General features: G+C 40.9%; 1 protein-coding gene across 5 annotated transcripts in view; it reads right to left on the bottom strand.

The window, feature by feature from the left end:
• PIEZO2 (piezo type mechanosensitive ion channel component 2) overlaps positions 1-14,386 on the bottom strand; it is a 456,862-nt gene that overhangs the window by 59,997 nt on the left and 382,479 nt on the right. For all 5 annotated transcript variants that reach the window (XM_046025850.1, XM_046025845.1, XM_046025846.1 and 2 more), the window contains 6 exons: positions 13,976-14,072; positions 12,439-12,598; positions 8,297-8,386; positions 6,152-6,273; positions 5,013-5,084; positions 378-484 (listed from right to left, as the gene is read on the bottom strand). In XM_046025850.1, coding sequence (XP_045881806.1) covers positions 378-484; positions 5,013-5,084; positions 6,152-6,273; positions 8,297-8,386; positions 12,439-12,598; positions 13,976-14,072 — 648 coding nt within the window. The remainder of the gene's footprint in view (positions 1-377; positions 485-5,012; positions 5,085-6,151; positions 6,274-8,296; positions 8,387-12,438; positions 12,599-13,975; positions 14,073-14,386) is intronic.

Genomic DNA, 14,386 nt, shown 5'->3' with positions numbered 1-14,386 from the left:
AGCTAGTTCACATATCAAAATACAGGTCCATTCAAGTGGTTCAAAGCAATGCCAGACAAGTCTTCTTCACCTCGTACTTGTAACAGAAAAATAAAGTTCACCCAAGGAGGCTTTATTTTTTTTTAATAGCATCAGAAGATTTTTTTGATGCAAGACCTGGTGGGAACAGTGTTCTTTGCAGTAATTATACTGATGCTGACAGCAAGTAGCATTAGAGTTTAATGAGGAATAAACAATTTCAGGTGGAAATCAAAAACATCTGGAAGGTGTGACACACGTGAACACAGTGGCAGGAGTCTAGGCCTGCAGTCAAGACCTGTCAGAAAGAAAAGCTCCTCAACTAGCAGAGCAGCTGGTTTTCCCAACCCCTTAATTACCTGGAAAGCTGACCTCCTCGGAGGTTCTTCATCTTCCTTTTTTAATTCTTCCTCTTCCTCCTCTTCACTATCCGTTTCAAACAAGTAATAATCTCCACTCCTGACCACTAAGCAAAACAAAATATTTACTTATTTCTTGAAAGAGATATGAGATCATTAAGGGCTTATTCATGAAATGTCCCCCCCCCCCCCAAAAAATACACAAACTGTCCACAAAAGACCACAGCAAGAGATGCTGGTAGAAAGGAAAAGACAAGAGATGAAGAGAATTCATTCTGGGCTAACACTACTTGGTGCTGGTGTGGTTGGGTCTACAGAGCGTGAGGCCTCGTCTACACTGTGTAAGAAAACCGGTCACTACTGGGTTCATCTGATAGTTTCTTCCTTCTTCAGTGTCAATTTTTTTTTTTTTTAAAGATTTTATTTATTTGACAGAGAGAGATCATAAGTAGGCAGAGAGGCAGGCAGAGAGAGTGAGAGGGAAGCAGGCTCCCTGCCGAGCAGAGAGCCCGATGCGGGACTCGATCCCAGGACCCTGAGATCATGACCTGAGCCGAAGGCAGCGGCTTAAACCACTGAGCCACCCAGGCGCCCCATTCTTCAGTGTCAATTTTACACAGATGCATCAGATCAACTCTGCAGTGACCCGCTTTGTTACCAAGATGGCCAAAATAATGGCTAGAAAACTGTTAAGAGTTTCACAGTTCAGATGATTTGGCAATTTGGGTCCGTTAGATGAGGCCAAAGTGAAGTGGAAGATTTGGTGTTGTCTTGAAGGGGTTGAGCGTGTGGTAGAAATGCCAGTCAGGATGGTTCAAGACCAAGAATCAGCATCACCAACTTCCGCTTCACTTTCTACTATGCAGACCTGGTTCCTCCACACGTGACACAGGGACATGATACATATGGCAAGACATTTGAAAGAGTTAAAAAAAAAAAAAAACAACCACCAACAACAAACACATTGCCATGAGGAGGAAATGGGCAGGTAACATGAAAAAAGAATACAACCGCAAAAACACCACTACCACACTCTGGCTGTTTCTACACATAGCATGGGACAGACTGAGGCAGGGCAGACAGGGTCCGTATGTTTTAGCACTGTTAGGCTTCTGGTCAACCAGGAGGTCCGGTTACCTACTGAAGTGTGAGGAGAACCGTACTGACCTTAAGACTCAAAGCACAAACAGTACGGATTGCCCTTGTCTTGCCTGATATTTTCCCTGCAAGAACATATTGCTGTGTTAAAACTTAGGAGCAGAGAAAGTGGAAATGTCCAGAGACTTAAAGAAATTTGAGAATCCAATCTTTTACTAGTTTGAGCATTATTTTAAGTTGATCAGGGAAAAGAGACCCAGCATATACATTTCTGATGCTACAAGAACTGTACCATCATTGCAGGAAAAAATTTGAATTATTTTCAAGTTATACTCAAGTTTTCAAATGCTGAGGTGTCTTTTGGATGACATCACACGATGTCTTTGGTTTTCTTTTGGATTCATATGTTGTAAGGTAATGGAAAACCTTGGCTTGTTGAAAATTAGTTGCTTGAATATCACTAAACATGGTCAAAAGGTAAATAATTTTGCCCATGATTTCAGACGTATCTGAAGCCTCCATCCATGAAGATGCAGAGTGAATGAATTGGGCCTTATATCCTTGAACAGAAGCACTGTAATTTGTTACTTGTATTTTGTAGAAAGAACCAGACCCAGAATACTGGGTCCAGGCCCGAGGGAATAAATGCAATACAACATAAGATAAGAATAAGCAAGAACAAACCAAAGTTACAGCATTACATTTGACAGTGGGGAAGACCATTAAAGTAATGCCTTCATGTAAGCTCAGACATTTGCAGGAAAGTTACATGGATTCTATGTCACATGGTCACTTGGTAAAAACAGTATCACAAGATTGAGCATTTTACCCTCATTATAGGCTCGAAAATCAACAAGAGCTTAAATTGTATTCAATCATACCTTCTATGACTTTTACTCATATGGACACAGGGGAGACAAAAAAAGTGTTCATCTCAAGCAGTCCCAACACTAATTTGACCCTTTAAAAAACTACAAATTTGTATGCAAGAAGTAGAAATCACACATTAAAAAAGGCAACAAGTGTTTAAGGAAAGTCTCCTATTCTTTTACAGAATGTTACTGAAATAAAAGTAGGAAAACCACAGAAAATGTTTTCTTCAGTGCTAGCTGCTAATAAGAAGTAGAGAAACTCTTGCATTTACATCGATTAGTTCAGAGACAGCTCCTGCCTGCAGCCTGTGTCCATGAACATATCCTGGATACCGATGTTATTGCTGCTGCACTGAGTGTGGAAATGACTTTTAAAATCCTACCTCTTGTATTCCCAGAAAACTGGACCTCGATTTCAGATATTTAACAACGGAGTGAGGCATGTCATTGTTTTAGGCAGTACTGAATTGGCACAGAGACACACTATCCTCGAATGGAAGGTATCATTGAACAGCAATAATGCGATCGTATGTGTGCACATAGGTATGCAAGTGGAAGGTTTGCCACCTACAGACTAGGTTAAGATCTTGACTGCTTGCCGGTAATATGAACAACATAGTGACATTATCGTATCACGGACAGACTCACATGAGGGTGTTCCAAGTACACTCATTCTCATATTCCACACCTGCATGAAGTATCTATTTAAAAGCCCAGTGGCTCAAGAGATCAAAATAAGGGCTTTTAATAAAGTGCTTCTGGTTCTAAAGATAAATTTTGGAACTCATCATGGTCTAAAAAAATAATCCACACGCTCGTTCCTTTCCTTTCCTCACAAGCTTGTTAAAGGAAACACAGTTTGCTGAAAAATTTTAACACGACAGTCAGAATCTGATTCCAAACTATGAATTGCACACATTCCTGCATTATTGCACCAAGAAGTGTTGTAACAAGGCACGTTTAATTTAATACCAGTCTTTAAGAACTTGCTATAATGAGGGTGAAATGAATCAGAAAACTAAAGTCAATAACCTTCATGAGAATTAAATTATTACCAACTTGGAAGATGATTATCAAAGACCATATCCAATTCCTTCCAAAATGCGATGTTTAGATCAAGAAAAGGAAAGACAACTATGATTGCAATGGGAATTTACCCCAGGTGAAAGAGAAAACTTTCAGAATGAAACAATTTTGAAATGGATAGGTCTGTCTAAACTAGCAAAGGGCCCTTTAAAAACAGAAAGATAGGCACAGTTTACTTGTGACTTGATAGAAATAGGCTTATAGTGTACTGCCTATGACTGTTAGTATGACGAACATGGCCAATGAACAATACATTAAAGAGTCACACAGAATTTCCACCTGAATCTTTGTCTTTTGACTTGGCAGCAAATGAAAAAAACTCTTTAAAACTCATGGATTTTTTTTTCCTGCCATAAGACTAGAAATTCAATATTTGGGATCAAATTTAATGACATCCAGGTATACTGAACAAATTTTGTACAATACTTTCCGAAATTGGCTTGCTGATTAAAAAATATTAATTTTGGGGTGACAGAAGCCAATGCCATATCTCAGTGATGCCAAGAAATTAGGCATGGCAAAAGATACCAATCAATTTGACTTTCTTGTGATTCTGAAGATCCTGTTAGTAGAGTCTCTCCCACCATCATGCAATGTTGTGGGTGTTGGTGATAATCCCTGTTGGGTCACATTAGGTAGGCATAAAAGCCTGAAAATATTATAATTAATGTGCAAAATAATTAATAATTATTCTGTAGTCTAACAAATATAAGGAAGGTGAGATCAAAATGGATCATTCTATTCTAAGACCATCCACTGGCCAATAGCGAGGGATATTTCGTATGTTAAGCAGAACAAATATAGCCATTGAGTTCCGTAATTCCTCATTCCTTTTATGATTCGGAGGGAAACACAGTAATTCTCTATGACTGTGATGCTCTGCTTTCCAAAACCTGTTGTCTGCCTTTGCTCTTAATTGGTCATGGCTGTTTGCTGGAGGCTGCTGCTCCCATGCCACATGCTGGGTTTTGGATTGGGAGTGTAATTTGAGAGCCTTTAGAAATTGGGGAAGAGGCAGAGTGAGAAAGTGAATGCATTTTAAGCCATCCTGATCTTTATATTTGATAAATTGCTAAAAAAGTACATGCAAATAAAACAAAAGCTCTGAGGGTGAGGGGAGGAGAGACTCATTGGCATCCAAGCCCAGTGCCTTACAAAGAGGGTCACAGACTCTTTGAATTTAATGATTATTCTCCCAGGAGGAGCAAAACCTCATTTTTAATAAGGGTTTTCAGCCATAAAATAAATACACATCAGCAGAACTCTAGACCTCAGAATCAGATAAAATGGTAGCAATTCATCTTCCCTTTCTGAACCCACAAATGGTGCTCGGGAGCGTGTCAGCCATATGCTGGGCTTTCTTCAGCCAGCATGGTAACCCCAGTGGGTTTCTCAGGAAGATTCCATCTCCGGGGCCCAGAGACCCATTCACATCACAATTTTCCTACACTCTGACCCCCTATCAAGTCACAAGGATCAAACCATGCATGGAACACACAGGTCATGGGGACGCCTGAATTCTGGTCAAGGATATAAGGGTTAGAATCGATGAAATCGTAAGAGGATCAAGAAAACCTACTGGAAGCATGATCAACCCAAGGCCGCCACCACTGCTTTTTTTTGCCCTTGGCTTTCTGTTTGTCTGCTTCTCCTAAAATAAAATATGTCCAAATATTAATTCTTAGGAAGTGAGAAAACAAATTTTGAAAACCACGCTTTAACAACTCAATTGTCAAAATCTAGACAAGTCATAAAAATACATCAGAGGTCAGGGAAAGGAACCATATTGAGTCTGAAATGTTTATACATATGAGCAAATTGATTTCACAAGGCAAGTACTAAGTGTTCTATGAACATTATGCCACATTTTCACTTTCTTTTTAGTACTGCAGGGCATATAAAGAAACATAAAAAAGAAAGGATTATTTCTCAAAAAGTCATCTCACACTGAATTCTCCATTGAATTAACAGAAAAGAAGCATCACCTAAATTTTATAAGACAATTTAGTGGCAAATAATTTGTAAATATGCCTATATTTCAATAATCAGAAATTTCCTTGTGATTATTTTAAAGCATGGTTGGAAAAATATAAATTTATTGGGGATTAATAAATGTTATGCACTGGAAAATACCATGCACTATTTCTCCATTCCCTTCAAACAGAAAAGCATGCAAACATTTGTAAGAAGACCTTTCAAACTTAACGATATAACAAATCTATATTCAGATATAATAAATATATATTTCATTTTCAGTTTCATTGGAACAGACAATAATTAAAGGATATCTTATCTACCATTATTCAGATGCCACATAAAATATGCATACATACTCAATTTTTGTTTAGAATTTATAGAAATTAAAAACAGTAGTCTGTCTCTGAAATACCTTCCCTAAAGGAATAAATTAAGCAAATCCATGCTCATTTTCTTCAGAAACCCATCTCTGCAAAACAAACACTAGGTGAGGTGTTGATTAAAGTGGTTTTGCTGAAGAGGAGTTACTCATAAAATCATGGAGTCATTAAGTATGTCCTTAATGAAACAAATACACGTATTCCATTCACAATCAACAATCAGAAGATAAAACTCGCTAAGTTCAAAAAAAATTTGATAATACTGGCAGAATAAGAATAATGTTATGTAACAGCCCTCCCCATACTCATGCTATCATTCAACGTTAAGCTACTTGAACAAGAGGGAAATGTCTTGACATACTTTCGTCATCCTCTTCAGAGAGTTTTTGGATGTCCTGGCCTTCCCCCGATTCCTGGGTCAAGCTCAGCATCCTCTCCTTACCCTTTTTGTATTTCTGTTGCCTGGCTTTGATGCGATCCATCCTGGAAAATAGAAGAGCCGCAGCAATGCCAAGAACACGCCCAGAGTAATCACATGGTTGGTTTGCGTTTAAACTTGTATGGATGGGACTTATGAATTTTTTTTTTTTAATCAGCAGCACATACCTGCTTGGGGATGTCTGTGTGTGTGTACACAGATACAACCATATTACTTGGCTCTGTGTAGATGCTCATCTCACTAAGATGATCACAATTATGTGAAGGTTTGATATGCAATAGTTGATGTCCACTTATGCCTCGTACCATAGCCATTTTGAACACAGTATAGGATGAAATGTAAATCCTTTATCCTCCCAGGATTTGCAATTTTAAAAAAATAGGAACTGTCTAGCTCATGCAGTTGTGAAGAGCCAATGAAAAGGGGTGAAAGGGTAAGAAGAATTGTTTTGTAAAAAGCAAGTTGCTCCGAGGATATTCATAAATATTCTCTGAGACCACATGGCTCTTCTCTATTTCAAATCTAATCTCTGTATATGTGCTGCCGAAGCGAGCACCAAATCTAATCTCTGATCAGTTCTGGAAAAACGGTTTAGTGTGTCTTTGATGACTGAGTCAGTGCCTTTTATTTTGTCTGCTTATTCAGGAAGTCCAACTCTTCAGAAACTACAATGTTTGACTGGACCCGTCTTCTTGCGGTGTTCCATTTCTTAATTTAGCTTCTTAAAAGTCTGTTCAGGTTTTTAAACTAAGTGCCATTTCTGCTTCCTGTGGCTTAAACAACACTTTTAGCTTCTCTTTTGCAATGATTATTCCCTTCATTCTTTTACATCCTGACTTTCTGTCACCTAAGAGGATGTATTCTTAAATGGAAAAACTCAGTGAAGTGGATGATAGTAAATAGGTCTTCCTAATGGGTAAATAGGAACTCATTCTATATGTGGGTCCACATTTGTTGCTTGTCTAAGCCTGATGTAGATAACTAGAAGCAACAATGGCAACAGTTATACCATAACTGCTTATATAATAGTTTATATACCTCATATCTTTGATTCTGGAAAACCATGCTATGGGATGGTGTAATTTATGCTAGAAAACATTTCTGAGTGGGAAGGTGGGGGAAGAGCTGGGAAATGAGGTCAGAACGGAAGGAAGGGGTCTCAGCAAACTTGGGGAATTTTCCCTGAGTCGGGGGGGGGTGGTGATGGAGGATGGAGTTTCTGCTTTTCTGGAGAACGTGGGTAGGTATGGAATTCTGTGGTCATCCGTTCCTAAACCCAGCCCCTAAATGAAGTGCTACCTACTAATCCTTACAAGTTACATTTGCTGCTAAAAATTTCACTGTAAGAAAATTCGTTTCAAAGGCTTTTTAAAAAAATTAACTAATTAATTTCAAAAAGAAATTCTCAAATCTCCTGTTAAGTCAGTCCATTATTTGATTTATCCAGAACATGACAGTAGAAAAAAAGGTCTTGAACTGAATCCAGGGAGACAGGAGTTGTATTTCTAGGACGGCTTCTAGGTTGTTGTGGATTTAAAGTCATCTAATGTCATGCATCATCAGTTTCTTCCCAGAAGGACTGTCATTATAATATCTTTAGAGATCCTTCCAAAGCCAGGACTCTGTATGTATTCTCTTAATTCATAGAACACTTACTCCAGCTAAATGGGACCAGGAAAGACCCTGTCTCATTCATTAGCTCGTTTAATCTTTATAAAAACTCAGGCAGAACTGTGAGCCCTAATTTAAAACAGAAGGCTGAAATTCAGAGTGGAACGACTTGCTCACGGTTCCAGAGTAAGCAGCTGAACCAAGACTTGACATTGGTCTTGTCCAACATGGCGCCCCTTTCCACCACATTGCACCTCCCTTTCTTTTCAACAACTTCCATTTTCAGTCCAGTGAGCATAAGCTACTGCACTGACACTGAGCACATACCCAGAAGCTCCTTAACATGGTGGGTTTTCTAGGGCTCTTGAGGCTCCCTGGGAGGTGAGAGCCAGCTGAACGGGACCAGACAAACCCCGATTATAAGGAAAGAAGGACAGTAAAACCAGGCTTCCTTACTGCCTCTTCAGCTGATCCATTGACTTTTTCTCTTCCTCAATTCTTGCCTTTACAGCCTTTACAATTGTGGCCTGGAAAAGCTCAGCCCCTCTAGAGAAAAATAGGAAGTAGAGAACAAATTAGTGTTTCTATCCTTGTTACTTACCTCCCCCTGAAAATGATTATCAAGGGTTAGAAAACATTTCTTTCTGGGCCATTGACTAGAGTCTCCTGGCTGGGAGTGGGAGTCCCAAGACCCCGTGTAGGAGTCCATTCTCAGTGGATGAACAAGGCATAGCCTTTCCTGGGAGGGAGTGGGCTGCTCACCACCACAGGAAGTCATCAAAACAAACAAACAAACAAACAAAAATTGGTTTGTGTTTTCTAAGACATTAAAAAGGATGCACCCCTTCAAACCTGTCCCACAGAACCTTACATCTCAGCAAAGTATTGTTCACCTGACCTTATTATAGTTGTCCCATGAGGGACCATTGGCAAGGAGGAGTGAGTTCGGATTAGTTTTCTACTCAGTGAGCAGAAAAGGATCTGGAGTGAGCTGGGTTTACCTAAGGAAAAAATGTAAAATTGGAGTTCAAGCTCTATCACTGAGATGTTCAGATTCCTACCTCTTTGGTTTTCTTCCTCCTATCCTTCCATTCCCTTCTGTTTGTTCTCACTTTCCAAGTCAATTTTAGAGTCCCCATTGATCTATCTCATCAGCCCCTCTTAATATCTTTAAGACTGGTCCATTGTCATCTGGTCATATCTGCTTGGTGAATCCCAAGTGGAAAGAAACCCAGTGGTGTGCCCACCCTGTGCTGGACTGTGGTCGGGGTGCAGAAAAGGCGTGATCAACATGTTATCCGCTGGACCTTCATAGGCTCTGGAAATTCTTCTCTGTATTATTTAAAACTCCTTACACTTTTCTCAAATCTAGAATTTTGTCAAAGGATTTTTACTTCTAATAAATAACCTCGTCTCCCACTTCCTGGAGAGAAAAAAGTCATGAGGCAACAGTTTGCTCAGCTGCCTACCATCTATCCAGTGGACACCATTTCCTGCAGTGATGGTGGGAGAGGGGACATCCTCACCTAGGCTCTGGCCCCTCCCCCCTGCAGCCTGAAGGGCTCCATCCTGCCCTTTCACCTCTCTTTCTACATTCTCAGCCTTCCTGCTGCTACAAAATCCTCCTCTGAAGTATGCAAACATGCTCACATCTTACTAATCTTAGAAAAAAAAATGTCCACTGCACAGTTTTCTATGTATAGACTCCATCACTATCCCTGCACAAGTATCTCACAGCCACTGTCTCCAAGACTTTCCGTTTAACCTCAGCTCATTGGTTGGGCTCTGATCCCCCCACATGTTAAGGTCACTGCCTTCAATGCTCAGTTTTCAGTCTTGTGTTTGTATGTCCTGTCTGCTGGACTTCCGCCTTGAAGCAGCCTTGCTCAGGCTCCTAAAGCACCATGCTCTTCCAGCTTTCCTTCTTCCTTGCTGGCTCAGAGTTTCTAGTCTTCTCTGCCCATCTCTTAAAAGTGGATGCTCCCTGGGGTCCTCTTCTCATTCACACTTTCTCTCCAACCACTCACCTGCTCTAAATCTACCTGTGTCATGATGACACTCAAGTCCATTTCCACCTTCAGACCTATCATCCTGGCTGTCCACTGGACTCACCACGGGTTTAGTTTCACGAGCCCACGAGCCCTACAACTCCCCAGTTGTGGTCAGTGTCCTCCCAGCCTAGAACTTCTTGGTTTCTTTACATTTGGGATTGGCACCACCATTGGCTTCAATCAAAATCCTTTCCACAACACCTTCTACCCTCTTTTCCTTTCCACCCCCACCTCCCTTCCTTCCAATCAACTTTCCAGTTGTGCCAGTTTTGTTCTTAAATATCTTCCTAGTTTACCTCCTCCTGGTCTGAGCCACTGTCTTGGTCCTGGATCATTAGAGTAGTCACTTAACCTGTCCTGTGTCCTCCACAGTCCAGGCAGGGTGGGCTTCTGAAACACAGCTGTAACCATATCACTCCCTGGCTTCTTCTCATCTGTGGGATTACTTCTAAAGTCATAAACATGGTTTATCAGCTTCCTGATAGGGAGGGAGCCAGCCTGCTCCCTATCTCTCCAGCTAATTCATCACCACTCATTATCTTCACCTTCGAAATTCTGTGTTTAGCTACACTGAACTTCTCAGGGTTTCTTCATTAAAACTTCCCCTGGTAACTTCACTTGGGCTGTGTCTCCTGCCTCCCGCCTCTAATTCCTGTTCATCCCTCAGGCTGCAGCTTAGAATGGAAGGCGGCCTCGGTTCCTGCCCCTTGCAGGTGTTTATGTACCCTTGATATAATTCCCACAGTTTCCTGAAGGTCCCCTACCACCACAGTAGTTACACAGCATGGTGACTGCTTGTTGATATGTCCCTCTTCCCACCAGCTTTCTGAGGGCAGGACCAAGCAGCCACCTTCCTGTTACACAGTAGGCAGAGAGCTTATCAATGAATGAATGAAGGTCTATTCTTTGGAAATGCTGTTTATTTTTAAGACATGGCTTTTCTTTTTTTTTTTTTTTAAGGATTTTATTTATTTATTTGACAGACAGAGATCACAAGCAGGCAGAGAAGCAGGAAGAGGATGGGGGGGGGGGGGGTAAGCAGGCTCCCTGCTGAGCAGAGAGCCTGATGTGGGGCTCAATCCCAGGACCCTGAGATCATGACCTGAGTGCAGGCAAAGGCTTAAACCACTGAGCCACCCAGGCGTCCCCAAGACATGGCTTTTCTTTTGCAGGCATGAGTTGTGCTCTAAACCAAAGCTATCAGTTTCCATAATATGAGGAATATGTTTTCTAAATAACTGTGATAACTCCTAGGAAAAATGCTGGCTTACTATTATGTCCTGGATGTCTAAGGACCAAAAATGCTCAGAAGGCAGCAAAAAGACACATTTATCAGCACAAATACCAGCTGTTCTGTGAGTTAATAAAATTACTATTAGGACAAGATAGCATGGACAAATCCCCAAAAAGAAAGAAAAGAAATAAAAAAGGACAAGACATTGTGCTCTAATGAAACTGATGTCCTGTGTGTTTGAAAAACCATTATAATGGTAAATTCCTGGGTCACTCTTGTACATAAAATGAAGTCATTGTTCATATGTATAGTGAGGGCCTAGGGTACCCCCAAACTCCTCAGATTAAATGTAGGTCCCCTACTGAAAATTCTTTCTACTGGGCTCCAAGTTAGTTAACAAAGGCCAGGAGTCGCTCCTCTATTAATGGACTTCTGCAATAAACATTTTGTTTATCCTGGCAAAGGAAAAGAAGAGTCTCTAGGAACACTGGCGGTATAAATAAAAATGTGTTAGTCTAAACCACAAATCAAAATGATAGATTTTGGGGGAAATTTCATATGATACAAGCCGATGTTTATCAGACTATTTAACACCACAGATCGGATAGGATCTAGAGAGGCCAGTGTTTCTGAGATGGGCAGAGCAGGCTAGGGTACCACGACCTGATCTCAATGGCTAGTTTTCTTCCCAGTCTTTCCCCAGAGACCTAGGGAAAAACTGAAAAAGGAGTGGATAGGATTAAGAAGAAGATGGTAGTAAGGGAATAGAAACAGTGGTCCAGAGGGAAAAAAATCAGATCATTGGGGAAAAAAGATTGAAAGGATGGAAAGGATAAGAAAAGTTAGATCAGGGAGTTTAGCATGAGCCTGGAGTATCACACTCCTCAAGCTGAGGTCTGAAAAATAATACATAATTGTGTTTTTCTCTATTTTCTGGAGTATCTTCTAGACACAGAGTCAGAGAAGAGGAGTGGGGACTAGTCTCTAGACCAACATGGCCTGTGGTTACTGCTTTGGCTGAGGCCAGAATGACCTGCTTCTAGTGAGTGGTCTGTGCCCTGAGGGCTCTAGACGACCCATCTGTCTTTGACTTTCCATAGTGTCTCAGATCCTTGTAAGTGTGCGCCAAAGACTTTCTTGTTTATTTTAGGTTTTAAAGGCCTTGTGTTCAACCCTTCTTGGACCGGTTTCCCTAGAAGAAATTTCTTAATTTCTTAGGAGTCCTACAGGCAATCTCAGGCAATAGCACTGAGTACTGTTAATTCCAGAGAGATTTTTTAACAGAAACCACTTGATTCCTTGGCCCGACCTACCTTGAGGCCAGGATCTGTGAAGCTTTTATATCAGCCACAACATGTAGGAAATAGTAACTCATGAAAACTCTTCTCTGCAGCAGAAGGAAGGCAAAACATATGCTGTCCCAAATAATTCCTGCTTCACCACTGGGTAGTTTGCACGAGGAATCATCATCAGCTGGGGTAAAAAAGTAGGAAAAAAAACCAAATAAAAATTAACATCCATTTTCATTGTTATTTTATAATATCTGTGGTATGAGCAGGCTTGGGGAATCCCACAGGCGTAGGAGCAAATTCCTGATGCATGGGTACGTTTATTTATAAGCAAAAATACAGGTTTCAAATCCAGTATCAACCTTGACTTGTAAGAATGACCACAAATGACCTTGTGGCACAGGAGGGTCTCTTTGGTAGGTATGGTTCCTGACTGCTTCTCTCAGTGGGAGAGAGATCTCTTTCTTCCTGAACAAGGGCCATGGAGAAATAATGTCTGTATGTCCCAATGCCAAAGGTAATGCTCCAATATAAACAAATGAACAAAAACAAAAAACAAAACTACCTCTTCTGGGAATGGTGATCTGGGCTAATCAGAAATACAGTCTATTAGAAGAAAAGTTATCCAAAAAAGAAGAAGAAGAAAGAAGAAGAAAGAAGAAAGAAGAAAAAGGAGGAGAAGGAGAAGAAGAAGGAGAAGGAGGAGAAGGAGAAGAAGGAGAAGAAGGAGGAGAAGGAGAAGAAGGAGGAGAAGCAGAAGGAGGAGGAGAAGGAGGAGGAGAAGGAGGAGGAGGAGGAGAAGAAGAAGAAGAAGAAGAAAGAAGAAGAAGAAGAAGAAGAAGAAGAAGAAGAAGAAGAAGAAGAAGAAGAAGAAGAAGAAGAAGAAGAAGAAGAAGAAGAAGAAGAAGAAGAAGAAGTATCAATGGACATCTTATCCTAAATCAGAACAAATTCCCAGTTACTCTTCATTGTGGGCAAAGCATAGCCTAGATTGGAAGCCACAGTGGGGAGAAGGTCATGGTCAAGTTGCCCCCATTCTGGGCGCCAAGGAGGACCAAGCACGGTATTGTCCTAGGTTATGGCCCAAGAGGCGGAGGGAGGGAAATGGAACCTTCTGGAACTGCAGAGACCCTGAAGGTCCTCCCAGTTGTTTTTCTGAGTCTTCAGATCCCTGAGCTTCCTGAGGAGAGAAGTACCTGAAAGCCAGAGGAACTATGACAACCCAGGATTCTAGTGGCAACCACCACATGCCTATGGCCTTCTGTAACTCTTCCTAATGTAACTCAAAGAAGTTTGGGGAGTTATACTGGGCCACACACAATCTCCAGACCAGCCCAGAGTCTGAGAAGTTTCCAGAGGATGAACAAAGTTGTCTGGAGTAGAAGCACCTCGTTATGGACAATAGATTTGTAATGAACTAGAGTCCTGTTGCCTCCATCTAGAGGTTGAATTCACCGTCACTGTTTTCTCTTTATGTGCTTTGGCCCAATTTTAAATTTGAACAATACAACTGTCCTTCCTTCTCTTTCCTTCCACTTTCAGATTTGCTTTGCATACTTACGCATTTTATAGCCTTTGACAGTGCAGGCCAGGCTGAAAGCTTGGATCAACCAGCAACTATTTTGAACCAATTTTTCAATGTATCCACATGCTCCTATCTGAAAAACGAATGGGAATGGCAAATTGTGAAAACTCTGTGCCCAGAAAGATAGGTTGATGTTTTGTGATCCTAGTCTGTGTAGGAATTCACAAAGTCTCCGTGCCAACAAGTCTAGGAGGCACCTGTAGAACCTCAAATCTCAGTCACCATGGGGTAGCACATTTGATGCTTTGGAAGCACCATGATTTCCTGGGGGAAAATAAATGCCATGAGTAAAGGGAGATCTTTAGTGTGATGATTTCAGCACTTAGAAGTACCCATCTTTTCATAGAGAAAATCATGGATTCCTGTAGGAACAAGCCAAACTCTGAT

The sequence above is a fragment of the Meles meles genome, chromosome 12, assembly GCF_922984935.1.
Source record: "Meles meles chromosome 12, mMelMel3.1 paternal haplotype, whole genome shotgun sequence".
In the NCBI taxonomy this organism is placed as follows: Eukaryota; Metazoa; Chordata; class Mammalia; order Carnivora; family Mustelidae; genus Meles; species Meles meles.
This window is presented reverse-complemented; position numbering and strand designations above follow the sequence as displayed.